Source organism: Typopeltis vanoorti, chromosome 7 (assembly GCF_054136105.1).
Source record: "Typopeltis vanoorti isolate ZY-2024b chromosome 7, IOZ_Tvanoo_1.0, whole genome shotgun sequence".
NCBI classification, from domain to species: domain Eukaryota; kingdom Metazoa; phylum Arthropoda; class Arachnida; order Uropygi; family Thelyphonidae; genus Typopeltis; species Typopeltis vanoorti.
In genome coordinates, this window is record NC_143555.1 from 1,762,721 (window position 1) to 1,790,029 (window position 27,309).

The 27,309-nt window shown below is 39.3% G+C and overlaps 2 protein-coding genes across 2 annotated transcripts; one reads left to right on the top strand and one right to left on the bottom strand.

The window, feature by feature from the left end:
• Positions 1–15,629: 15,629 nt before the first annotated feature.
• Positions 15,630–18,059, top strand: LOC150104445 (uncharacterized). Its single transcript, XM_090395552.1, has one exon. The coding sequence runs from the start codon at positions 15,630–15,632 to the stop codon at positions 18,057–18,059; it is 2,430 nt and encodes an 809-aa protein (XP_090251678.1).
• Positions 18,060–20,043: 1,984 nt separating this feature from the next.
• On the bottom strand, positions 20,044–23,319 carry LOC150104446 (uncharacterized). Its single transcript, XM_090395553.1, has 4 exons — positions 23,308–23,319; positions 22,515–22,593; positions 21,427–21,540; positions 20,044–20,195 (listed from the first exon to the last, which is right to left on the bottom strand). Exons 2-4 carry the CDS (start codon positions 22,582–22,584, stop codon positions 20,044–20,046), a joined length of 336 nt encoding a protein of 111 aa, XP_090251679.1. The 5' UTR covers positions 22,585–22,593; positions 23,308–23,319.
• Positions 23,320–27,309: the final 3,990 nt, after the last annotated feature.

The window sequence follows — 27,309 nt, forward strand, 5'->3', positions numbered from 1 at the left end:
GGTGCAACATATGGTTTTTTGCTGAGTCTGTACAGCATAGTTTCTGTGAGAGGGGACACGTGATTCATTAGTTAGCGCCGTTTTTATTCCAGCTGTCTGTAATTGCACTATTTATCGAGAAATATATTACACAGACTGCAAAAGCCTCTGTACCTTATTCAGGAATACAATAAAACTATTTGCATCTGCAGTATAATGGCTGTTGGGGAGGGCGTGTTGTTACCGCAGGGAACGAGTTACTATCGCCTCGACGGGAACATGTTTAAACATTTTTCGTGTGCGAGGTATATACAAAACTTTTTAATGTCTTTTTTCGTAAAGTAAAATCAGCGGTGCAAGTTATACGCGAGGACAGTTATATTCGATTAAATACAGTAAGCGTTTCGCCGTCAAGTTCACATCATTCTGCTGCTTCTCTCTGCTCAGCTGACGTTTATGGCGAGTAAAAATCCATAAATATTTTTCTCACTACAGTTTTTTTCAAACCAATAACATTAAAATCAATTCAATTATATAATAATCAATTTTACACTGAATAATATTATAAATTTATATATAAATAAAATAAAATATTATATATACCCACTGTCCAAAAAGAAACCGAACTTTTCGAAAATAGAAGAAACTAGTGGCGCTATCTGTTGTATCTTTTTGTTGTCGAAAGCGGCAACCTTCGTTAGTGTTCTGTCAACTGTTTATGACATTTCTTTCATTAGAAGCAGAGTTATATTGCCAAGAGTGAAGGTGTGTTTCGATGAACGGTCGGAAAATGAGTTTCAAACAGAGGGCTGTGATTGACTTTTGTGTTAAACTTGGTAAAAGTTTTACCGAAACAAATCAAATGCTTCAAAAAGCATACGGTGATGAATGTTTATCCCGTACTCAAGTTTATGACTGGTTTAAGCGATTCCAAAGTGGTCGCGAGACGCTTGAGGACGACGAAAAGCTGGGCCGTCCAAAAACTGGACTAAGCGAAGTTAACATCCAAAAAGTGCATGATTTCATCAAAAAAAAAAACCGAAATCGACCGTGAGGTTGTTTGAAAATGAAGAATTCGGGATTCCAAAATCAACTGTGCACAACATTTTGACCGAGAGTTTGTGCCTTCGTAAATTGAATTCGTGATTTGTTCCCAAAAAAGTTAACCGACGACCAAAAAATGTATCGAATTGAACACTGCAAGGACCTCATTAAAACTGCTCGTAAGGACTCAAACTTCCTTGAAATGATCGTTACTGGTGACGAAACGTGGTGTTTTGAGTATGAGCCCAAAACAAAGCGCCAGTGCTGAGTGCAGAAGAGGGGTATCCGAAAAAAAGTCGCTTGTTGAAGTCAAAAGTAAAGACAATGCTGATTTGTTTCTACGATTCCAAGGGCATTATCCAAGGAATTCGTTCCGCCTGGCCAAACGGTCAATGATGAGTTTTATCTCGAAGTTTTGAAGCGATTGATAGCGAGAATTCGTCGCGTACGGCATGAATATCGTGACGACCGACGGTTCGTCAAAACACACCGTCACTCTTGACACTATAACTCGGCTTCTAACGAAACAAATGTCATAAAAGTTGACACAACACTAATGAAGGTTGCCACTTTCGACGACAAAAAGTAGCAGACTGTGCTCGCTTCCATCATTGAGAGTTGAACCACCTTGTGTGCGAAATGTACAGTTAGTTTCTCATTTATCCGTTTGACAGGCTAGTTGTAAGGAACCTAACGATGAAAACAGAAGCAAAGACATCTTTCAAATCCCTGATATGCACTGAGGGGTGTGCAGAATACTATGAGAGTAATCATGTAAGGCACTAAAGCATATTCATAATTTTTCTCCCAACTGGTGTTGTCAGTTCCCTGATTCGGTCTTCTCCCACGCTTCTAACTGAATAAATCCACGTCGAACCCTATTATCGTAGCATCAGACACCTGTTTAATTAACCTTTTCCTTTCTGCGTAAGTAGTCAGACCACCTGAGGTTAGCTTTCCTCACACATCCCTGAGTATTAATGTCAAATTCCTTCCTAATACTTCATTTTTTAAACATGCTCCTGCCATTGATGCTATGTATCTGTTCACTCCCCCAATTTTTCATCAGCTGTTTTGTTTATAACGATCTTTCAGATTTATAGATTAAAATTAGTTTAAAGACTAGAATAGTGCTAATTGATTGCTCTCTTCTATCTTTTATTTCATTCATTTCTTCCTTATTCGATATAAATTTATTCAGTTGACTTCCGGCCAGCTTTGTCTATTTCAATATTTAATTTGCCATCTTCGCTAAAATTGTTTTACTTGTTCTTTGGATTTTCCATTCGGAATGAATGTTTCCAATGTTCCTAATTGATTTCACAGTCTTTTTCTTGACGATTTCATACTCGATTTGTTTTTTGAAGCCAAGATTCAGTTTGAGGAATCCTGCAGATTTGGAATAAGTTTGACAGTGGTGGAACTCGACAATTATCTCGAACACAAAAGAAGTTCTGTCGAGAATATCTTGGGTTTAAAGAGAAATGTCAGTTCTTTTTGAAACCTTTTATCTCAGAAATTCAAATAGTTCGCGGCAGTTTTAGATTTGAACCTCATTCATGCTGCTAAGTTGCTCAATGATTTGCGAGTGTGATCACGTGGGAAAAATAGCCGACAATTACGTAAACGAAGATCTAAATTAGTTGGATCAAATTCTTTACTTTGGACGTGAATTGAGAAATTAAAATCGCACAAAACCAGAGCACTCGCATTACAAGTTTAAAGCGATTTCGCTCCTCATAAAACCAAACCGCTCATTTGATGTTCTCGTGATACTCGTAATCAGTTCGGACGAAATAAAGCGGGTATGAGATACGGAAAACAAAAGTCTGAGCAGCACCAATCACCTTCCTTCTTGGCGGCAGTCACAAACCAATAACTATACCGACCTTTCCATGTTTGTGACCCAATCTTTATTTATCGTTCGGAGATATCAATCTTAATGTTGAATTGAAAAACAAAATCCCCTGAGAACGATCCCTTGCATGCGCCCTTTTTTCCTCCTTTTCTCAAACCAGCAAGCATTCTCGACGCACGAGTTTCCCTGTTGCGATGTTGCTTGCGTTCGCAACGAGGCATTACGATGACCATCAGAACGTTTTTTGTGCTGTCGCTACCTCTGCATCGGCGTTACCCAAGACCCTGACCTTTCTCCTTATCGCGTTCAGGGGAATCCCGCATTCGTCGCTCTTCTATCCTCCGAAATAAACGTGTTTAGTTTCCACGAGGCCTGTTTGTGACGCCAATAAAAGGTACGCTACGCTTAAAAGCACGTACGACGTCACTCCGTCTATGCTGGAGTAGAACTGTTTTACGTTTAGATTTTTAGAAACACCGAAAAATAATAATAATAAATAGCGATTTGTGCGCGTCCACCCCTGCAACGTATTGTACAGCTTAAAAAGGAGGTGAGTAATATCTTATTTAAATAAATAAATTTGCTAAATCGGTATAAGATAAATCTTATCTGCGAATACCACCCAGAGGAGGGAGAAAAATACTTAACAGTCAGAACGATATTATTACGTGATACCTCCAAGAAGTCTAAAGACTCAAGGGAGGGCACCTACTCTGAATATCTTTGAATTATTGCCCATCTTTACCACTCCTGCAGTTGCTCATTTAGTTGTGATACTCCCAAGATGCATTGCGCGCACAAGGGACAACAGAAGAAGGCGATGGTAGTAATAAACGTTGATCAATATGTCGTTTTGCCTCTGAGCAGTTCTGGAGGAATGATTAATACACGAGCAGATTCAGGAGTGTAAGAGCGCTTTGACCTTGAGGAGGTCTGCGAAATGAAGGTTTCGGCTTCTCATCACGTCGTCACTACAAGTTTAAGTTTTTATCATTGTTCTGTGGCATATATCAGACATTATGATCGTCAAACATAACCTTTTTGATTACTTTCCTAAGGAAAAAAATGAACTTTCTTCTCCCTTGGTGTAGTATTCGTCAGGCTTCTTCTCTGATCAGCTCTCATTTTTACCAAGTATCTCCATCCCAGTCTTCCTATGAATTTTAATTTTAGCTGCAAGCACTTGGTTTGATAATCCCTTTCCTCTTCGTTCTGTTTAACTTGAGCTCTGCTCACGCATTCCTCAATCCCACAATTTTAAGTTCCTCATCAAGTGAAAAACGAAGATGTTACTTGCTTAAATACCTTAATTTTTCTCCGAACTTTCAGGCGTTGGTCTGGTTTTTCATCAACTGGATTATTATCGTTTTGGAACTTAATTCTGATCCATATTAAAATTGGCTTGAATACTTTATATACTACCGGTAGTATATGAAAAAGTATTCTGGGAGGACTTAACTAACCTCTTCCTCCCGTCATAAATCTAGTAATTTGATTCTCCATCATTACTAATAAACACATCCGTGGATTCCGTAGACTCGTCGCGAGCAGTCCATTACTTCAACACTAACCAAGGCAAATATCCGTCATATTTGATTTGAAATCATTCACCAAGAAAGTACTCACAACGGACTCTGGCGATCTATTCCGCTCATTCACCTCTCTCCACGCTAAAATCTAGTCCTCACTCCCTTGCTGACCACACCCTTGCTCAATTCATGACATCAATCCAATAACCTCCAAGCAACTTACGTCTCTCATATTCCCCCCCTCCCCCACCCGCCTATCAACTTGCCTCTGTAAATCCAAATTTCCGATCACTTCTCGTATGAGGGACCTTCCCCCGTGTTGGTCACTCGCCTCTGAATCCGCTCCCCCTCCTAGGCAAATTTTGTCGTTTCGTATTCACTTTGATATCATAAAGTGAGCGTGATTAAACGAAAAATAAAATCAGCTCTGGAAGTTTCCTACTTTGAAATCATCTGCTGTTTTCACCGTTTTCTCCGTACGTGGGTTCATATAAAATAAATACTAACGGAGATAGTTGACATGCGCACAGTACAGCTTCATTAATATCTTGCCATCCGTCCTTTAATTCTGATTCGAAACAGAAGTACACGCTGTGTATTGCTCTCTGGATTTTCATTCGCATCAATTTAACTTGAAATCGGCTTCATCGTCCTTATTGTGACTGTGCTTTTCGACACATAACAGACTGACTCCAAAATTATATTCTTATGAGCTCTCGACCATTTGTCAACAGGTAAAAATGTACTCCATCCAAAACCCGGATTTAGCACAATCGTCGCTCGGCTTCACTTTTCCCCTCAATTTTAGCTCTTCTCGAATATGTTTGATTAAGAGAATCCCCCTCTGATTTTTACATTTTATTTCTCATCTGATACACGGGAACCAAGTATGCCAGCTCTACTGCAAATCGTCCTTCCTGCTGAATAAGCAGTGCAGCAACTGTAAAACTCGTACGCCCATAAGTGAGCATTTCTAGTCGAATATCGCTACGCTCTTTAGATCTCAAAAAAAAAAAAAAAACATTTTTGTGACTCAAAGATTTCTTTACTTTCTACTACTTTCATTTTTACTACTGTACCTAAGGTAGGTACAGATTTTCTATTTTGAAAATTGCCCACCCCTGAACTTGAAATCGCCGCCCATTCAAATTGAACTTCGTGTTTAGTGTTGAATATTGTAGCCACTCTTTTCCTTAGTAAACTCTTCCAACGTCTTACGTAGGCAACGTGCATTCTATAATAATATTTACAAGCACTTCGGCTTGTAGATAGAATTGTTAAGTTGGAATTTGCCAGTTACTTCGGGCATGTTTTTTTTTAATCTCTGGGCTACCGAAGAGGAGTGGCTGTTGTAAAGCTGCCCCGAATTATGGCGCAAAGATCCTCGGAATCAGAGAAACTCTCAAAGTACGCGGCTTGAGAGTCACTGGTCTTGATGGCGTTATTTGTCTTTCAAATTCGCAATAAAATTCATTTCCGCTTAGCTGAAACATTTCTTATCCATTCGATGCCCTTTCAGTTTAACGTTTATCCACAAGAAAAAGGCTGTTCGAGTTGCGTTATGAAAACTCAAAGCACGAAGAAATTTACGGAGTGCAGCAAAAGATAAATTGCGCAAACGCAGTATTTAAAGTAACTTTCTGATTACCACAGTACTTTTTCCTGATTACCCCCCTTCAATTAAAACAAAATTAAGTTTTATCCAATAACACGGTGGCAAGAAATTTCACCTTGTACTGCTAGTTATGTCGGGCCGATTACTAAAAGTATTCGTTCAGCGAAATTAAGCGAACCCAACGAACGGTTTAAGAGAAGTCGGTTTTGTCCACGGAATTGCGACTACACAAAAGATGAAATTGATTTTGCGTGTTAGTTTGCGCTTAGCAGCCCACTTAAGCAAAGGGCCAGAAGGAAAAAGAAGCGACAAAGATTTCTGGAAGCGCACATTAACCTTGACTCACTCCCTTCCGCGAGTCAAGGTTACGATGCTTCCGTTAACATTCTGAAACTAACCGGTCAAAATGAAGTAATGCCGAAATAACTTCACAGAAAAAAAAAAAAAACTCAGTGTTAGAGGAGAGCTTTAGGCTCATTATAGTCTTACTAAGGGTCTGTCCTTGATTTCGAAAAACCTGAATTGTATCTCTAACAACGGCAGATTTTACCGGAGCTTAAAACTTATTCATCGTTTCCCGGATGTAACTAACAGTTTTCAAGTACACGATTTTAGGGATTTGAAAAAGCGTTAATACTTGGAGATCCTAAAAATGTTTAAGAGTATTCAGATCATAAAGATCACTTCAGTTACAACTCAGAGTTGCATTTTGTTCGCAGCACACTTTCAAAGAATGCCGTCTTGAGATCATCCCCTCCTCGATGATGGACGTTACTTCTACGTCGTGTGATGTTGCATTCGAGGTCATTTCCTGGAATGGCTTGACGTGTTTTAATGTGTTTCATGAACAACAGTCGACTATTGCCGCATTTAGTTTACTATATTGTAAGGAATTTTTGTGTGTGTGTGTGATGAACGTTTCAATAATATTACACCAGACATAGTATTTGCGTCAAATCTGTTGTGGTCGAGTACTTACGCGACCACCGAATCTGGGCTTGTTACACCAAAGATTAGCATGCTCAGCGAACCAAGAAATTGGCGAGTGAATGCTGACCACACCCACTATAAGACAGGGGAAGGGACTATACAGAAGCACGCCTGACTTGCATGCTTGAATTCAGCAGTAACAACACGTTTGCAGTGCCTTCCCTCGCGTGGGCTGCTTGAAGGATAATTTCGGCAGTTCCGAAGAGGATCTCGCAAGGCGACGAGACGAACGAATTTATTTTATTTTTTGGCTGCTTCCACAGAGCGTAACGTAATTAACCCCTCTTTCAACAGCCTACGCGTATTCCCGGAAAGGAGAAAACCTTATTCTTGGCCGAGTTTCACGGTTACGCTGCGATCTTGATCCCCTCCGAAATACTGGTTCGAAAGTATATCGGATAACAAGACCTGGTTCATATAAGATTTCCAGTCTTGGTGTCATCTTTCGATAAAACATGCCCAGAGTTATTCTCTTTATCCCAACCAATAGGAGTTACCATATTCATTTAAATTTGTTTTGTTAGGTAGAAAATGCAAGCAGAAACAGAATGCCCAATTTGTGAAAGATGCACCACCCGTGCTGCAAATTACGACATCTCTAAAGATTCAATAATTGCTTGTAAGATAAATACGCGGTGACAAAATTGAAATTCGAAAAATCCTAAAATGTGGGCTTACCTTTATTGAAATATGCTGCATTAAAGGTCGGAGGGAGAAAAAAAAAATAATAAACGTACTTGGGGGGGGGGGGGGGAATAAATAACGCTAAAAGAAAACTTCAGGATAACGAGAAAGGCGTTCTGCTTCTCAGAAACGCGTCTGTGATTGCAATGACATTTCCAAGCACGAGATTATGAAAGGAGTGCCCGGATTTGAAGTTCAAAATGCTTCCGCTCCTCCCCTTTATTAATAACTTTCATTTGCAACGTCCCTGAAATCGCACATCAAGAACAAAAGATACTTCCGTGAACTAAGTTACATCCCCTAATACATTGCTCAGCCTTCTTCGAGACACCCCTCGAAATGCAGTTGACAGTCCGAAGCAGGTTGGCAATCCAATCCGCTTATTCAGGCGCTGTTTACATTTTTTTGTCTTTCTGAAAACAGTTGGAACGTCGGGTAAGGCTTTGAAGAGATCTTCAATCTATTCGTACATCTGCGTTAACACTTTAAATGAAATAAACAGCTCATGTTTCCACAACTGAGTAAAGTGCCATTTAAATGACATGCGCGTGTCAATCGTTCACGGGGGAAATTGGTAGCCTTCTGCAACTTCAAGCGGAGATAACATTCAGCCGACTCGGCTCAGAATAACGGAGCACAGACACTCTTTCTGTTTGTAGTTAGCACGTTACGCGGAACATTCAAGTCCGATTTCTTCATTATAGTCTTGATGATGGTTCCAATGTAAGTTTGGGCCTGACCCAACTCCACCCGTCAAGTATTCGATGGATCAAGCACTTTTGCTAATAAGACACTTTTTGTTGTAAATGTCTTCTATTTTTTAATTCATTCTGAGTGTTTGTTTTATTTTGGTAGAAATCTGTCTGGAATCAACAGAGGGCTACCTTTTTTTTTTTTTTTTTTTTGGTGTTTTTGAAACCACTGGTGTCGTCAGTGAAATTAATTATTAATGCCGCTGTCGTTCTGATGATATTTTACCTCTCGTAAATGACACGATAATAATCTCGGATAATACGATGAACGGTATGAATTCCCTGATATGTGACTTCGCACACCCCTCTGCCGAATTCCTGCGTGTCTGCAGTTCAGTTCACAATCCAAAATGGAACTTACAGGGTAAAGGAACGAGAAATACGCATAAAGAGTGAAATAAATATAACTGGCTTCCCAAAGTCCATCAGAATACTTTCTTTATTCTAGTGGAACGTTTTGCTCGAATTTTCATTAGATCTTAGTAACAGAAATGCAAAAACCGGTCAGAGGATTGCATGCAGATGCCAAAATACTAACCGAGCGAACTGCGTGTCTTCTGGGGTTTGCTCAGAAGCATGTTTCGAGTGAGGACGGAGGGGGGGGGAGGGGAAGGACTATATTTACCTTTAGTTATAAAGTTTCTTAGCGTCCTAGATGGGATATGAACGCTGGTCATTCCAGCCAACGCAATTCCAATTTCTCATCACAAGGCACCTGTAACCATCCTCCAGAAAGACATCAGAAGAATTTTGAATATCGATACCAAGCGGGCTTCTGGGCTTGATAGCATCCGCCAATTATGCTCAAGAAATTAGTTTTCTGAACTGGTATCCTTAGTCATCTGTCTGCCATCGAACTCCCTGTTCTCTAATGGATGGAAAGGTTTAACAGTCAACTTCAAAAACAGGAGGACCATCAAGATCCACGCCGGATTTCCTTGCCTATGTCATACGCCCCCAGATACATGCCATGGAAATATCTGAAGAAAGGTGCACTGGATATCTCTATGACATCTGAGAGGATTTGACAACGAGAACTTCTCATCGAATTGCCATCTTATAATCTGCCTTCTCTTCTTTGTAAATTGATTGCCATGTTTTCTCTAAGGTCATTCGCTGGATAGGTAGGTGTTTTTCAGCGCTTTGTTATAACACCCCCTCTTTTCCTCATCCACTTCCTGATCATAGCACTCTTAATTTATCCTTCTCACACTAGAAACCTGGCAGTTCCCGATCACCTGAGATTCCAAGATATTCTATAATAGCTTAGTCACATTCCATTGCTTCCAAAACATAAATGTCTTTCTCGCAAAAAAAAAAAGTTTTTCTTTTTTTTATTTATTTAACGTATTGGGGGAAATACAAGAAATTATTGACCAAAACTATGCGGAGGCTGACAGCTCAGTTAACCAGTCGATGGCACTGTCTGGGAGTAAATGCAAATTCCTGTGGCCTCCAGGGAAGGAGTTTGTGGTGCAGTCATCAGTGATATGCATAGTCTGCAGAACACCACACACGCAAAAGGTGGCTGAAATTCCCCATCGATATAATTAATGGGTACAGCGGTCTCGTCCGGATTTAATTCTGTTTAGCTGACTCCAGAGGTATCGAGGTAGATTGAATCCTGACGGTTTGATAGTTGGATCTATGATCAAGTACTTTTTGTAGTTGGTTCCGGAGTCTTCTCCACCAGTCCCGGGGACCATCATCTGATAATTCCACAAGTCATTGGGAGATATGAAGGGAAGGCGATGCACTAGACGAGGAAATGTCTTGATTTATAGGAAGATACATGTTATTTCTGATTTTCTTGGTAATGGCTTATCTTTTGACGTATGGAGGAGATGTGAGAAAGAACAGGCACCCATGGGAGAGGAGTAGATCGTAAGGTGCCAGAGATGGTTCTCATTGTTAAGCTGTGTGTCCACGCAAGTCGTGCGGTGATTTCGGCTGCAAAATAGCGAATAACACTTCACAACAGGCAAGACTAGAGCCAAGGCTGCTGTTCTAAGGGTCGAGGCATTACAACCCCAAGCTGTGCCTGTCAGCTTGTTTGATGTTGTTCTTAGCGGATATCTTTAACATAGTTTCTTCCTAAATGTTTTCGGTAAGTTAGAACTACTGTCAAGTATCACACCAAGATAACCAGGATTATTTAAATGGATCAGAGTCCTGTTGCAGAAGTTTATGTTTAGTTTTCTATGAGCCCCGTGCTTATTTAGGTGGAAAGCAAAAACAACAGTTTTGCTGGGATGAGGAAATGGTCTCCAACTTTCGAAGTAATTTTGCCGTGAACCTCTGATCTTTGCTCAGTGTTTCCTATAGGCCTTCGAGGTATTATCTTAGGTAGCCATGGCTATGTCTTCACCATAGGTAAATACTTGACTAACTGTTGGAGGGATATCGCTTGTGTACGGATTGAATGAAGCTGGGGCGTGGACAGATCATTGTGGTAAATCCTTCCTGTAGGATAAATGTTCTTGTGTGTGTGTGTGTGTGTGTGTGTGTGTGTGAATTCGGATGAACCTTTATTTTCCACTTGGAAAACATTCGTTCTAGTAATTTTAGAGTTTTTTGTTTCAGCTGTTTTATTTTTTTGGAAATATTTCTCCCATACGATGTCATAAGAAGACGTTAGGTCTATGGAGGCAGGACCTGTTTTTAAACCCTTTTGGTATCTCGATTCTGTATGGATTTTGAGAGCTAGGACCTGATCGCAGCAACTTCTACCAGGCCTTAACTCGGCCTTTTCATTGAACAAGATGCTTCTAATTTTGGAGAAAATCTAGAGGGGATAATCCTTTCATAAAGTTTTTAAGAAGTATTGGGCAATAGTCATTATTGTCATCGGTTGACTTATTGAATTTTTTTGACTTATTGAATTTGGTATACATCTTTGATGCATACCAAAGTTTTGGGGGTCGTTCGTCATTTATTATTGAGGAGAAAATTAGATAGCCAGGATTTTGCTCTTGAATGAAGGTGGATAAGAAAGTCTGGAAGGATTTCATCAGTGCCAGGAACTTTACCTGATTTAGTTAGCGTGAGTGCTACATCCATTTCATCTATAGTTACTGGATTGGAGTTTGCTGAAAATATAGGACACTACAAGAAAACATTTTTATAAAGACGATGGGTCTCTTTTTGGTGTCTGTAGGAATTTTGCGTTTGGCTTTAGTGATAAGATTTTTGCAATACTGTTAAGGATTGCCTTTCTTTTAATATTGGTTGGTGCCTCCCCGTCGTCGGAGCAGTGACCTGTGACTTGAAGTTTACCAGATCAAGTCGCAAGCCTTGCGACGTGATCTGGTAAACTTGAGGTTGCTCATTTCTTTATGCCAGCGAGCTCTTCTACCATCATCAAGGACCTTAAGAGGTCAGAAGCAGTGTCTGGTGTGTAGATTTTTCTGAATCCTCTCGGGATGTGTTCCTTGCCAGATGCGATGTGAAGCCGAGTGAATCCTTCATAGTTATCAACTGTAGGTGGAATATTATGCTGATGTTGTTTTTCAATGAATTCAGTAAATGTTGGACAGTTTGCTTTCCTGAGATTCCATCGAGATGTTGGGAAGCTTTTTATTCTGAGGATTATAAGCCCTACATTACTTAGGCAGTACTTGATAGGTTGGGGAAAAGGAGGCAGTACTTGTTAGGTTGAGGTGAAAAGGGGTTTCTTCCATATCAGTGGTGGTAAAACAGAGGCCAGGGGATTCTCTGATTTCCATCTTCTAAATTTCACGGTTCCTGGTTGCTTGCTGTCGTAAAAGAGGTGGAGACTGCTAACATCCAGTTTGTCAATTTCAAGCCTAGGTTGTCATTACTGTATCCTCATAGCGTATAGTGGGAGTTGAAATCGCCAAGATTGATGCTAGGGTGGATGGACTGGCTGACGAAGTACAGGCAAGACCAGTCAAGCAGAAGAGGAGGTTGTCCAACCGATACCAACGAAAAATTCAACCAGAAATTCGGATATTCTTTCCAAATTTACTTTTGCGTAGATTGCCAGGCCATGTCTTTTTTGCAGTTTCAGGTTTATCAGTCAAAGGAATATACCCATTATTACATTTACCCTATTTGCCTGCTTCTGTTTAGGAGTGCCCCAGTTTAAATGCCATTGGCTCTTTTCTCACGGATTCTTAGGGCATTGTAGATGTATATTTATTGATAAATATATGTTGCATAGAGGACAAGAAATTTGAACGTACCTTTTTCTGGGTGTTGTGGCTCTTCTTCTTTTGCGTTGTCCAAACTACTGTGTGTGTGTGTGGGGGGGGGGGGGGGGCAAGTGGGAGAATTAAAATAACAAATGGAAAAAAAACGGGTTTTTTGAATAACATATAGATTATAAAGGATGGCGGAGCGTTTTTTTATATTTATGAGGTGGGAAAGGGTGAAAGGGGTTGAAAACAGCAACTGATTTTTAGAGGGGGGGGGATGGGTTGACGGGGTGCGGTCCGTTTCGACTATTCTTGGTCGTCGTCTGAACACATGGAGGAAATGGATGCTATGTCAGGTCGGGTAGGTGCTTCTGCTTTTGAAGTGTTTGTGTTATCGCCTATTGGTCCGGGTTGTGATCTCAATTTTATGTTGTGTAGCTTCCAAACCTCGGACATTATGTAGGGCCTGTGTACATTGATAGAGTTCGCGTCACACCTGAATATACCCATAAATGGTAATATTTTCTCGTTAGGTCTTGTAGGACAACAATGTCTACTTTGTGCCCGGTAGGAAATTTTTCAATACCTCTGATTTTGATCTGGTCCCTCGATATTGAACTGGAGAATATTCAGGCATTTCCAGATGTTCTTGTTTGGTTATGTTCGTTAAGGTGATTGAAAAGATCTGGAGACCGCAGTAGACTTTTCGAACATAGCCCTCTGCCTAACGTATGGACGCGAATCTTGTTGATCCGGGCGGCCTTCGAGACGGTGTGTCTACTTAGATACTGTGAGTTCATTTCTTGTGGTGTCCAGGATATCAATGTTGGCATTTGGACCCTGAAGGTGAGGTATTAGAACTTGCTACTTCCTAGCCGTGGGCCAGTGAGGGCTGTACCGAAACAGACGCCGTTCCGGACATGGAGAAGACGCCGGCGTAGCCACATCTTGCCTGGTGGACAGTCGTTGCAGTTGATCTTCTGGTACCTCCCCTGGGGAAAGCTTAGTTAATGGCGACATAGAGCAGCATATCACTGTTGTATTAGAGCTCAGTGGCATTTTAGTTTGAAAGGCCTTGCTAAAGACCGCTCCACCACCCCTAATGGCAATGCTGCTGTTGGTCCGCGACTGCTTTTTCATCAGGTTACCCTGCTTATCTCGCAGCTATCCCCCACCCGTGGATGAGTCCGGCTGCGGTCTCATCCACATCTGATTAATCTCTCAGTATCTCCACGGATCTAGCTTCTACTGGTGACACCTCGATGAAGGTCGAAGCTAATTTGTGTACTCGTCTTTCCCTTAATATACGGCAATACCTAATCTAGCCATAAAGACTGTTACAACTTGAACAGCGTATAAACCTTTTTATCTATCACTAAATCATTTCCAGCTTCAGCACGTGCAAACCACATGTATAACGTGCATATAGCAGCACTCAATGTTCAAAATGTCCCTCTTTTGCTTTCACGCACGTCCGAAGTCTGTGAGGCCACATATCGATGGTTGTTGAAAGTTTTCCACTTGGTTATACATAAATTAAAGATACCAAGAAATTATGTACTTGGTTTAATCCTTTATCCAAATGTAAGCAAACAAAGTTTGCATCTGAAGTATCTTTCAGGACTGGGGGGGGGTAACTCGTGGCAAAGGTGGAGTAAGTTCTCAACCCCTTGCCTTAGTATCCCATAATGCAAAGCACGTTTCCTTGGAATACTAAGGCAAGTGATGACAACTTATCCCATCTTTGCCACGAGTTGCCCCAGTCCTGAAAATACTTCAGGCGCAAACTTGTCTGCTTACACTTGGATAAAGGATTAAACCAAGTACATAATTTCTTGGTATCTTTAATTTGAGCCACATATCGATGGCGGCACACGCACAACATGCAACGGAAATGCTGCCGCTGCTTGTTCCAAATCCACCTACAGGCTGGCGATGCTAGTGTCGTTCCTTGCAGGCTTCTCTCTCTCTCTCTCTCTCAAGCTCCGACCACAAATTGAAGTCCAAGATTCAGATCGGAACTTCCAGACGGCCAATCGGATGGCGATGTGTGTTCGGGCACATTCGCCTCGAACCACTGCTGTGTGGTCCTTGCATTGTCCTGTTGGAAGGTCCGCTGAAACAAGGTGTTGTTCAGTGGCCAGGGTTCCAGTACGGTGTCGTGATACACTTTGGCAGGGGTTTTGACCCCTTTCTCGCAGAAATGCAACTTGGATACCCCCTGATACATCCTCCCCACCAGACCATCACAAAGGTAACGTACTAGAATACATTTGCTGCATAACGTATCAAAAGATTAACGTTTATTATCACAAGATTAACGTTTTTGAGTGCCGTGAGAACATCGTCGGAAAGTTCAACACTTTCTGCTCTCAAGTTCATGTTAAGGTGAGCCCTTTTTTCAAATAAATATCGCAAACAGTTTGCGACAGGCCATAAGTATACAAAGATTTCTTATAAAAACACTCCCAATCACAAGACGATGTATTTATTTTTCATACATTTAGGAAATATTTACGTGCATGATAAATAATAAAACCAAAAGTTATCCTTTCTTTTTTATTTATTTATGATTGGCCGCCCCTAAAAAAAAAAAATGTATGATAATCTGATATCGCTAAATAGCAGATATCCTACACATGTACGAGGGGAGCGATGAAAATTTCTGAAAAACACCTAGAACAAAAATTATATTAAAGCAACTCATCTTATATATATCCTTAAAAAATATTACAATTTGATCAAGGTTAAAGGGTTTTAAGATATATTCTTTCTTGTGGCCATATCAATTGCTTTAATATCGTTTCCGTCGCAGGTGTTTACCAGAACTTTTCCAGGCCCCTCCCCCCTCGTATATTTGCTTATTTTAAAAACGTAATTTAGTTTCTTTATAAATATGATGTTTCAATTAACCGGAATCACTTGCAACAATTCGCATTCAATATTAAAGGTGATTGATCCTTTTCCAGGTCCTTGTTACTGAAACCCGAACAGAAATGAGTTATGCTGCTGCAGCTGGTAATGAGTGTGATCCTCCGGGGCATCGACGCATCACAGTGGGAATTCACAGGAATAGAATCGTATCTGTCGCCTTCTGTGGAGTTCGACACCTTTTCAGAGCAACCAAGTTCGAGCAATGGCTGCAACGTCATCTGCATTCCTGATGCTTGCCAATGTTCGGGAGAGAAATGTCACGCGGTGCCCTCCTCGCTAGCGGAGAACATCTCCACTTTGGTGATCAAGGAAACCAACATCAGATCCTTTCCGTCACACTCATTCCTGCACGTCAGTGAAATTCGCAGACTCGAAATTGTACAAAACAGAATCTCTCTCATTAAATCCAGAACTTTTCACCATTTAAATCAACTTCAAACGCTGAATTTAGCTTCGAATGGAATCCGAACAATCGAATCGGATGCATTTTCTGGTTTAGTTAACCTGAAAGAAATAATTCTAGTGAGGAACCTCATCACTAATATCTCTGACGTCGTCCTGTCATTAACACCATCTATCGTGCCATCTTTAGTATATTTAAATCTCGGAGCAAACAGCCTGAATAAGATCGGCCAGTCGGACTTCGAGCCTCTACGTGCAAGCCAGTTAACACAGCTTCATCTACTTTTCTGCGGATTGCATTACGTTCATCCACGTGCGTTTCTGCCTCTCGAAAAACTGCAAGTGCTCAGTCTTCGAGCCAATGAGAAACTTCAAATAAATAATCTCAAAAACGTCTTTGAAACATTTAAAAATCTATCTCTGGAAGTGCTGGACATGTCCAAGTTGAGTTTTCACGATGTTCCAACTTCCCTGCTGCAGGTCCTGGCCAACACTTCTGTAGCTGAACTTTACATCGAGCGTTCAGAGTTCGCAGAAATCCTACAAGGGAAGATTCCTTCCTACGGCAGACTGCAGAAACTAAGTTTAAGTTTCACGCATATTCAATGCATTGAAGACAATTCGTTTGCTAACCTGACGAGGTTGAAAGTATTGAAAATTTCTCGGAATCAACTGAATTTGGTGCCAAAAGCGATTCTCCTTCCCCACCTCGAAGTCTTGGACCTCAGTGGATTTCCAAACACTCCTCTTCGATTTGAGTTTCACGAGAGGCTTTTTGTAAATATGACAACTTTAAAACAGTTGAATTTATCTTACAAGACATTTCTGACCATCAAAATGTCGATGTTTGAAGGACTAACGAACCTGGAACAGCTGGAAATGGTGAGGTGTGGGATTCAGAATATTGAAGAGAATTCTTTATTTCCGCTGAAGTCTCTCATTAAGCTTGACATGAGTCAGAATCCTCTCTTTTCCCTGGGGGCTCAGTCGGTACTCTCGTTTAAGGATCTTGCAGGCTTAAAGACTTTAATTATCAGAAATGCGAAAATACAGAACACTCACAAGTCTTTGTTAAATAGTCTGAAATCACTGCAAAGTTTGGATCTGTCACAGAATGCGATAAGCAGCTTGGGATCGGCAATGTTTGCCAACTTAAAGCAGCTGGTTTACGTCAATCTCTCGAGAAACGCAGTTCAAAAATGGAAAGAGACACTGTTTACGAACAACACGAATTTGACACTTGTTGACTTATCGTTCAACCATCTGACCGAAGTCACATCGACTATGATCGATGACTTCTCCCATTTAAAACATTTAAATTTATCACGAAACCCCTTTGTTTGTAAATGTGACTTGCTGAAGTTTATCAACTGGAGCAATCAAACAAACGTTACTATCCACAAATACTTTACATCCAAAAAAAGTAAAGATTATGTCTGCGAGAATCCTTCCGATATGATCAAGACATCCCTGTCTAAACTTCCACTAGTTCTGGCGCAGAAATGCTTGCTAAAAGGTTTGGCATTCAAACTAAGTTTGTTATCTGTCCTTGCCGTCCTCATTATTCTCGTGTTAATCTTAATGACTGGGGCGTACCTGTATCGAGTGCGCATGCGCAAATCGGCTATTTCTCGAGAATCCAGAAACTTCCAGTACGATGCGTTTATCTCGTACAGCAACGATGACTCCAAATGGGTGTTTCAGTATTTTCTTCCGAACATAGAAAACGACAGTTCCAGCCTTCGATTGTGTGTGTATGACCGAGACTTCGTCGCCGGTAAAGGAATTACAGACTGCATCATTGACAGCATCAAGTGCAGCAGAAACGTGGTATTTGTCTTGTCTAATAATTTCCTTAAAAGCCCTTGGTGCAAGTTCGAAACCGACTTGGCGCACCACGTCCTCATCGATGAGGAGAGACCAGGATTGGTTTTGATCAGACTGGAGAACTTAGAGCTCGCCGATCTCACTCCCCAGTTGAATTATCTTTTAAAAACTAAAATATATTTAGAATGGAGTGAGGATCCTAAGACTCAGGCAGTGTTCTGGCAAAAACTACTTAAAGCATTGGGAAAACCTCAACAATTTCACAAAACAGACTCGAAAATTGTGTGACGAATCTTTAAATCCGGTTTAAGCTATAATGTTCCCAAATACCCCAGTAGAATAATTCGAGTGAAGGAGGAATTTTGAGTTCACAGTTCGACAAGTTCCAATTTCTGTACTTAATAAGGCTGATCGGAAATACGGCAATAAATATTTTCCTTTTTTATGTCAGGAGCAGGGCGCATTTTGGACTGGAGCCACACCAGCTCTTCTTAAAAGTTGATCTCACAACATCTTCCCCACCATTTACGCAAATACTAACTTTAATGGAAGTTATTACTGTACTCAAAATTAAACAGATACTCAAGTTAGTATTGGAAAGTGGGACGTAGATGCAGAACAACAAAAATATATTGTTTTCTTATATTTCCTAAAATTTTGTGATATGAACTTTTAAGATAATATGAAATTATATAGAATGGTGGTTGCATATTTGGAAAGGGATACATCTACCCCTAGTTTCACCCATAATATCCTAAAATATAAACATGCAGCCAAGTCGCTATCAGATGAAACAAAACTTTAGAAATAATATGAGAGTAATTATTATTATTATTTTGAACAACTCCATGGAGTCCTTAGACGCATTCAGGGAGGCCCTAAACATCATGCCAAGCAGTACCTCACAATCTATCGTTCTTTGCTTTGAACTTATTGACAGTCATGGCACCCATAACAGATCTGACAACCTATTCCACTCATTCTCCACTCTCCAAGCAAAAACCTGGTCCTCATACCTTTGCTAACTACGCTCTTGCTCAGTTTCAAGGATGGTCCCTAGTTCTCCCACCACCACCAGACCTATTCTGAAAAATTTCCTCTGAATTAATTATCATTAGTCATCAATAGAAAAATATACACAAATAAAACAACTGAATGGTAAAAATATTGTTTATTTTACACCGATATCACGGACATGGCGATACATCATATAAATATATTTATATGCCATATTACATCTGAAAACAAAATATGTACAACATTCCGCCAACTCGGGCGACACTGCAGCTATCTTTTCGAGTGGTGGTGTACACTCGCATGCTTTCTGCAGTGGGTGGCAAAAACTGATTGAGAGGAGCTGGTGGTCGCTTGTAATATGGCATGCAAGTAGACCCACAGTCAAGCGCTTCCTTCTAAAAGAGGCTTCTCGAGAAGGTCCTTTTTCTCATGGCAGAGAAACGCAGGGGTCTCTTGATTATGATGGCCGGTGGCTTTCTCATCCGCACCATATTCGTTCTTTATTTACAAACGTTCTGTGCCGTTGTCACGAATAAATGGTCATCAGAATCATCTGCAAGAAGGAAAGAAAGAAATAGGAGCGGATTTTTTTTTTTTTTTTCTACTACGTAAGATTTCAATATTTGCCGCATTTACAAAACTCTACATTACGTAATGGCCTTAAAACCAATATAAGTATTTACACTGCTTACTGGAGATTTACAAGCATTGTTTATGAATTTGTAGGATAATTTTAAATGGTATGAGTGTGAATAGCATCTGCCATAATTAAAACAGCGATTCCAAGTTTTTTGTTTTTTTTTACGGTTCCTCCCTAAATTGGACACTAATTGCTGTTGTAATTTATTTGTGAGCCTATCGGCCGACAAATATTCGCCCTTTTAACATTAAAATAATAAATGAAAAACAACCTGTTGCTAAAAAATAATTTAGTTAAAAAATAAACGGGAGAAAATCACAGCAGCGCCACTGAAAGGATCAATGGTTCGACGTAACAGCCAAACTTAAAATTTAACCAGGCGAAATAGGATCAGTAACCACTACACATGAAGAAATTGTTAAAAGTCACTAAGATGCACTGAATAATCACACGCAACTCGTAATAAAATAAGTCGCTGTAAGTTGGTCATAAAACTCAGCCACAGAAAGAGGGTTCATCGTCATCACTAAATAAATGTCGCCAACTCGGTAAATAAAAATATTCTCATAATTGGGAACCTTTTAAAAGTACGACATGCACATTAGCGAGAGTTATTTAACTGATATTTACGGTTTCTTTTTTAAATGTCGCTGGCCACCGGCAGTTGGGAACCAATTTCCTGAACTTTTTTTTCTGTTCAAAATAACTCACCTCTTCTAAGGAGAGCGCGTTCTCTTTCATTTTTTTCTCCAAGGTCGCAAACCTCTCTGAAACAAGCAAAAAGAATACAATGCGAAGTTTTAATGGTGATAAAAGAAATAACGTGGATTCAGAAAATGAGAAAGCAAAAGAGGAATTTAAAACATAATTAAAGGACGCAAAATGTTAAATTAATCTTTAGTTTTATTTCAATAAAAGAAAAAATAAATACTTAGGAAGTAGACAAAATAATTAGAAATAAACCAAATACGTATGTAATAATCAGGTCATCTGAACATCTTTATTGTATAGGATTTTTTTTTTTTAAGCAACACTTCCCTGTATATATTTGTGGAACTTATTTCTTGAGTGCTTTAGCTCTAATGCTTAGAATTAGGCGGCGGGAATTTCTTGAATCTCGTGAGCCATTAATGCGTTAACTGCACATACCAGCCACTGAATTGGAAACTTTTCTTCATAAGTGGTTTCCGTACAGGCATGCGACAGCCAATGCCGATCCCCTTCAATTCCCTGCGCACAGTTCGCTGATATTATGGGTCGGGAACAGCCGTCATTAAATGCTTCGGTTAATTGCTGCACACGGGAAGTTCTTTTTGTCCGTGTAAGCTTTCTCAGACGATGGCGATCTCGTTTCTAACAGACTGTCTTAGGATCAGAGTTACGCTTCTTAGACAAACAAAGTCGGTTATTTTCCCACTGATTAAACACTCAGGATATCTCACCTTCTGAGATACGAGTTGGTTCTGCCGTTTTCAAAATCGTGGCTCCAACCAAACTGGCACCCACGATAAGACTTTTATCGAAATTCAAAAGATCCTTTGTTTTTCCCACGTGATCAACACCATTGATGGTTACTGATCAGCACTATTCTTAAATAGTTGCCTTTGTAAATAGTTACTGATCAGCACTATTCTTAAATACTTGAAATTTATTTTTCAAGTACTCTGCATGCACGTTGCCTAAGTGACGTTTACGTACATCTGCATAAAGGTTACTAATTCAATGGCCAGCACGTGTAGCTAGTCCAAGTATGTAGATAGACTACAAGAATTGGTAATTACGAGTAACTATTCAAAGTAACTAATTAATTCTTATAATATTTTTACTTCTTTCACCATACTTTCTTCGTAATACCTGAATTTGTAAAGATTTACAAGGGTGAAATCCTAATATTACATTTTATTTAAAATGAAACATATGAAAGATAGAAGAATAAAAAAATAATAATAAAATAACCGTGAATCCCGATAAGTTATTCTAAAGAACTGTAGATCTTACCATGAGCAATATACAACTTGACTAGAGCCAGGAGGAAATCTTCTGTGGTAAGAAGGCTATTCTTTGTGAACCTCAGCACGAGGCATTCCAGCACTTTGTTGCTTACTGTCACACCTGACGGAAGGAAAGAGGATGTTGAGTTATAATTCAAATTGCAGCGCGAATACTGATATTATTTTCACTATTATAATTATATATATAAGACAAACATGCCACCATCAAGCGCAGAATCCGGGTAATTTGGAAGGACCTGGGAATTATGGATTTTTCTTCAAACCGGTCTCAAACTTTTGGCAGAATAGTTTCCATCCCTCAAAACAGACAAATCGGCTTGAGAACACACGCAAATTACAGTGTAATTATTACACAGATATAAAACAGTGTGATCTCGTGGCCTAAGTTCTTTGGTCCCTAACTTCAAACAAACCAAATTTACATCAAACGATATTTTAACAAAAGAATTTATATTAAATTGGAAAATGCATTTAAGGGTTTATATTTTTATATAGAAAACAAGAAGATAAATTTACTTGTCCATACAAATGTGTCGTAATGTTTACGGCGCAATAACCTGTTTGGTACTGAAAAATTAAATAAACAAAGTGATATGGGCGTTGCATAAGTTAACTGGAAAAACCACACAGGGCTCCATCTACAAAAAAAAGTTCATCTTTGCCCAACAAAGGCAATTCTAGAACTCACAATTGAACGTATACATACATAAGCTTCGACCACACGAAAATGAGAATGTAATCAGGAGATCATTGAACTAGCCAAAAAAACATGTTGATATTGCAAAGGAATCAGACCAATGACTGAAAAATCTGCAGTGAACACTGTAAGAAATGAATTTTCTAATTCTTAATTACTATGATGTCAATAAAATAGTATGCGAGCGATAAAATACCACAGGTGTTCTTTTGAAAACAAAAGGAAAGCCATTTTGGCGACAACATGCGAAATTTTAGGCAGCGCAATTACTCAATAATATCGTTAAAATACCTTTTTGTTTTTAGAATATTATTAATTATTAGACTGCTGTTATTGGAGTATTATTATTATTGTTAATATGGCAAGCAGTAACTTACCAGCTTCCCATAAGACTGTGCGGAAATTGAAGCTGCTTGTCCTCCCCCTGTTCGAGTGGTCCATTTTCATGAAAGCTGCCTAAAAATAATTGGACGAGAAAAAAAAAGTAAATAAGTTTCTTTCAAGTCCATTTGGAATGCGAAGGCAACTGCATCATACATTTACAAATATGGCAGAAGATTTCACACGGTGTGCAACTTACTTTCCAATACTGAAGAGTATACAAAATCCCCAGAAGCTCCGTTCGGTTGATTTTACCAGTGATTAGACTCTGTACGTACAGTTAAGAAGAATTTGAGTTTCGAATGATATTCATATAAAAATAATTAAAACAATGTTCTTTCAGAAGTATTTTTCTTATGCCTAACTTCCTTTAGAACACGATTATTCATCCAACTCCAGACCATCTGAGCGTGTTAAGAAGTGGTAATTACAAACTTGTGATTGTAATTACCAGTTTTTGTTAGTGCCACTGAATACCGAGATAGAAACGCGATTAAGTGCCTTATAGAATGAAGAGCGGATTGTATACGTCGTGTGTAGTGTATACATTACACCTGTAAAATTTTATTATAATTATTATTTATTTTTATTTTATGTTATTCCGAAGGCGGGAGGAATCCTCGCTTACACTCGGTATAATTCCCTATCTACTCACTGAACTAAATTAAACTGAAGGAAATTAATATTTAATTGATAAGGTTAACATTGAACTAATGATTAGAAGTTTTATTTTTTTAAACAGAAACTGAGAATTGTAATTTAAATGTATTCATAGTATGAAAAACTTACTTGTTTTGCTGAAGTGTGTGGCATTTACTTCTTTCTTGTAAAGCGTAGTGACGATAATGTGTAATGGCGGCTCATTGTTTATTGTTCTCCCTTCAACATGAATAGAAACCGGAAATATGACGTTGTTGAAGCATGCGCGTTTCAGAAGATGGCTAACAACGAAACACTTGCTGGGTAGAATATATGGCACGACAGTTTCTAATGGTTGTTTTTCCAAGTAAAAAGTTTACTTGACTTTCATACAGAAAAAAAAAAAAAAACGTTGCCGATTTTAAAGGAGATAAAAAGGTGATATTATTTTTAATACACCAGTGTCCAAAAAGTTAAGTATGAACTACACTTTTATCTGTATATGAAAAAAATTTTGAGTACAGCCAAATGTGGACCAATTTATTGCCAGCATACTAATAAATTATATTACACAAAAACTGTATAATAAATTTCGTACAAATTAAATTGCAATACGTTTTTGGCAAAAGTTGCAAATTTCTTAAGGTCGTGGTTAAGGAACGAATGTGCAATGTTTACAAAAAATATAGGGAGAGACATTTCAGTATGGAATATGTCCATCCCGAACTGCAAAGCAGCTCGAGATGGACACATCGTCTCAGAGCGTCGTATAATGCTGAATCACTAAGTGATTCAGGAGTTATTGAGGCAAACTGGTCCACTCCAGAGCAAGGATAACACCTTCTTTATCTTCTTGGAGGGAGTTTCGAGCAGCAAAGCGTCTTCCTATTGCGTCCCAAACGTGTTCTGTGGTTGAGATCTGGAGAGAGTGCTGGCCACTCGATTCGATTAATATTCTCGGTCTCCAGAAGTATCTCCAATGCTCGTGTGTACGGTGTGATGTGCATTGTCTTCCATAAAAATGAATTCTTCGCCTACAGCACCACGGAACAATCAAACATGACGTTGAAGAACTTCGTTGAAATATTGTTCACCAGTCACAGTCCCTATTTTCAGCACTCGTAGCTCGGTGCGTCCATCAAGCATAATGCCTCCACACGCCATGGTCCCCAGCATCGCCGTATCTATCCCTTACAAGAACATTCTCGCGGTAGAAAGCAGTACCACCTTCACGCCACATCGAGTGTCGTTTAGAATTGGAGGAAAAACGAAAACGACTCATCTGTAAAGAGTACATTAGCCCATTCGGGTCTTATCCAATGTTTACAGATTCATCCCTATATGAAGACCCACAGGCCTTCGGGAGCTTATAACAACCGTAAAATCTCAACTGGATAGGACGAATATTCCCCTTTAAAGATTCCTCGAACGCAACCGAAACATTACGAAGTCCATGAGTCATGGCGAATGAGGCACTTCCTAAGTTAGAGCCACAAAAACTAAGAATGGAAGGTGATAAACAAGGAAGAATTAACTGCTCCGATGATTGAAGTTACTTCTCAAGCTGCTCAGAGTCTAAGTCCATTCCAACTTGCTCGGAACTGCATTCCTTTCAACGTGGTTCCAGGGAGCGATTGGAGGGAGGGAGGCAGTAGTTCCTGCTGCGTTGTCTCTTCAGAATATCCCGTTCGATAATTCGACATTCAGACCAGGAAATGGTGTCATCTAAGACATAAGTAGAAACAGGCTGCCATGCTGCTCCTTGAACTATTTCTGTGTTTCTTTTCGGTGTAATGGATAAGTTCATCGTGGTGATATAATCAGATGGCAGTCACTGATGTGGCTAAAAGTTTATGCGGCCGTCGAGTATACCTTTTTTCTCCATCCAAAGGGTTCCCAGATCCGTCACCATCTTGAATTATAGAAGTAATGCATGATTGTTGAGGGGATCTCGGATACAGTCCTTTTCAAAAATTGGGTTCTGTGATCATGAGGAATTGGTAGAATTTTAATTGCTGGAATTCAACACGGTTGGGCAGTAGCGGAAAATCTATGATCCTTGTTCTAACTTTGTTTTTACAGTTCAGCCGCACCGGTTTCGATCTTTTCTGTTGCTTGCGAAAGTGATTCACGTCAGATCAAAAATTGCTCAAATCCAGTATGCGGAGCATTGGCTTAGGCACTCGTAACATCAGGAATGTTCAAATGTTATTCTGGACAATGTCAGTTGTACACAATAATCTAGATATCATGTGACATGCGAAAGTGTGTCCTCAGAACTGATTTTATGTTTATTACAATGGATGTAATTTATCCTCCGGTCGTTTTAATATGGCCGTACCCTTATTGCAAGGGAAATCCGTATAGCCTATTAAGCACCACGGATAACTTATCAGTTCGATAAGCCCTGTTTTAGACTTTCATTCATATCATAAATGCCTTTATTGAATTCTAATATTAGTTCATTTGATTGCGACAGCAAAAGGATACATCGCGAAGCATAATGAGGTATCGACAGAGTTCTAAACTGGGTTTTTCAGACAGCAGTTGCAGAGCTGAAAGAACAACATCGCATGTATTAAAATCAAGCACATTTAGCAAAAAAGCAATAATAATAATAATAATAATAATAATATATGTGTATTTCGTTCTAAGAATGCGAGAAGTATTTTGTTCTTCTACCTTCAATAATGGTTTATTATTATTTTGACACCTCCAGGGAGTCCAAAGACTCATCGAGAGAGTTGTGCCAACAGCATCGAACGACTGAACCCTTCCAATTACTATCTACTCAAACTTGATTAACGTTTTGCGTGACCCATTAGTAGCAGAGGCTCTACCAATCGACCAAGCTTTGCTGACATCATTATAACATTTCACACAAGACATCGTGACCATTACGTCAGGCTCTTGTATTCTCTTTTTTTTTCGGGTGTGTGCTTAGAGATTACAACTATTGACCTCCTTTTTTTCACAAATGTTTCATCCATTCTACAAAAACTCTAAATAAAAGAGACCAGATCTTTAGTTTAGACTGTAATAGTACATTCTAAGAGGCCAAGAGGAAGACCTCGGAAACGGTGGAGAGACCAGATAGGAGATCTAGAAAAAAATAACGTGACTGGTACCGTGTTCACAAAAGAAGCATTTCAGGAGATAGAAAGAAGTGAAGAAATTTGATCCGTTTGACCTGACAGTTTCAATCGGTGTGAATCGCTAAAATTGTCTTGTTCCGTTCATTTTTGATTCAACCTTCCACCATTAAAAGTTAAGGAATCGCGATGCAATATCGCACAAGAAAACAAAATACTTACGTCTCCAGCAAGCCCTCAAGATTTTCTGCAAAATGCACGCATCAATCTCTAAAGGAAGCTACATAAAAAAGGGAAGCTTCGTTAATCTGAATGCACTTTCATAAGAGATGTGGTTCTGAGTTATAAGGTTAGAAGTACTTGTTAAAAGTAAAAGGGAAAAAAATCATATTTATAATAATTTCTTTTTATTATAGCAAGCTGTATTTTTGTTATGTGCTGTTAAACATGTTCATTTCTAATAACATCGATTGAAATTTTTCAGTGGCTTTACGCGCGCGATGACAGAAGAAGCATCTCACCTTCTGCACGATCTTCGAAATTACGGGAAAGGCGTCCTGGGGGAAGAATCAATAAACAAAATTAGTGCGCATGCAAAATAATCATAACACACTTTGATGTGAATAATAATAATAAGAAGAAGAAGAAGAAAGAATATTTAAGCTAAATCGGCGATCGAAAACTATTGAAACCAAATACTAAATAATATTTCGCAGATTACAAGCAGCTTTCAGAAATTCTACACTGAAGCTGAGCATTTAAACGAATTAAATACCTTCAGAAGTCTGTTTATTGTGTACATATCTGCAACCTCAAAGAAGAAGTCATCTTACTTCTTTAATGCATGTATTTCAGGGCTAATTTGCGGTGAACTTTTTTTTTTCAAGTTCACCTGTTATTTTTCAGAGCTGGTCTTTGCTTTTCTCAGAGTTTTTTCCCCGCATTTTTGCTTCCAACACTCTTGTTTTTGCTAATCTTTTAATTCTCATGTTGAATAAGTCACCATCCATCTCATATTAGCACCACTTAGTCTTTCTTCAATTGAAATAATCCTAGTTAC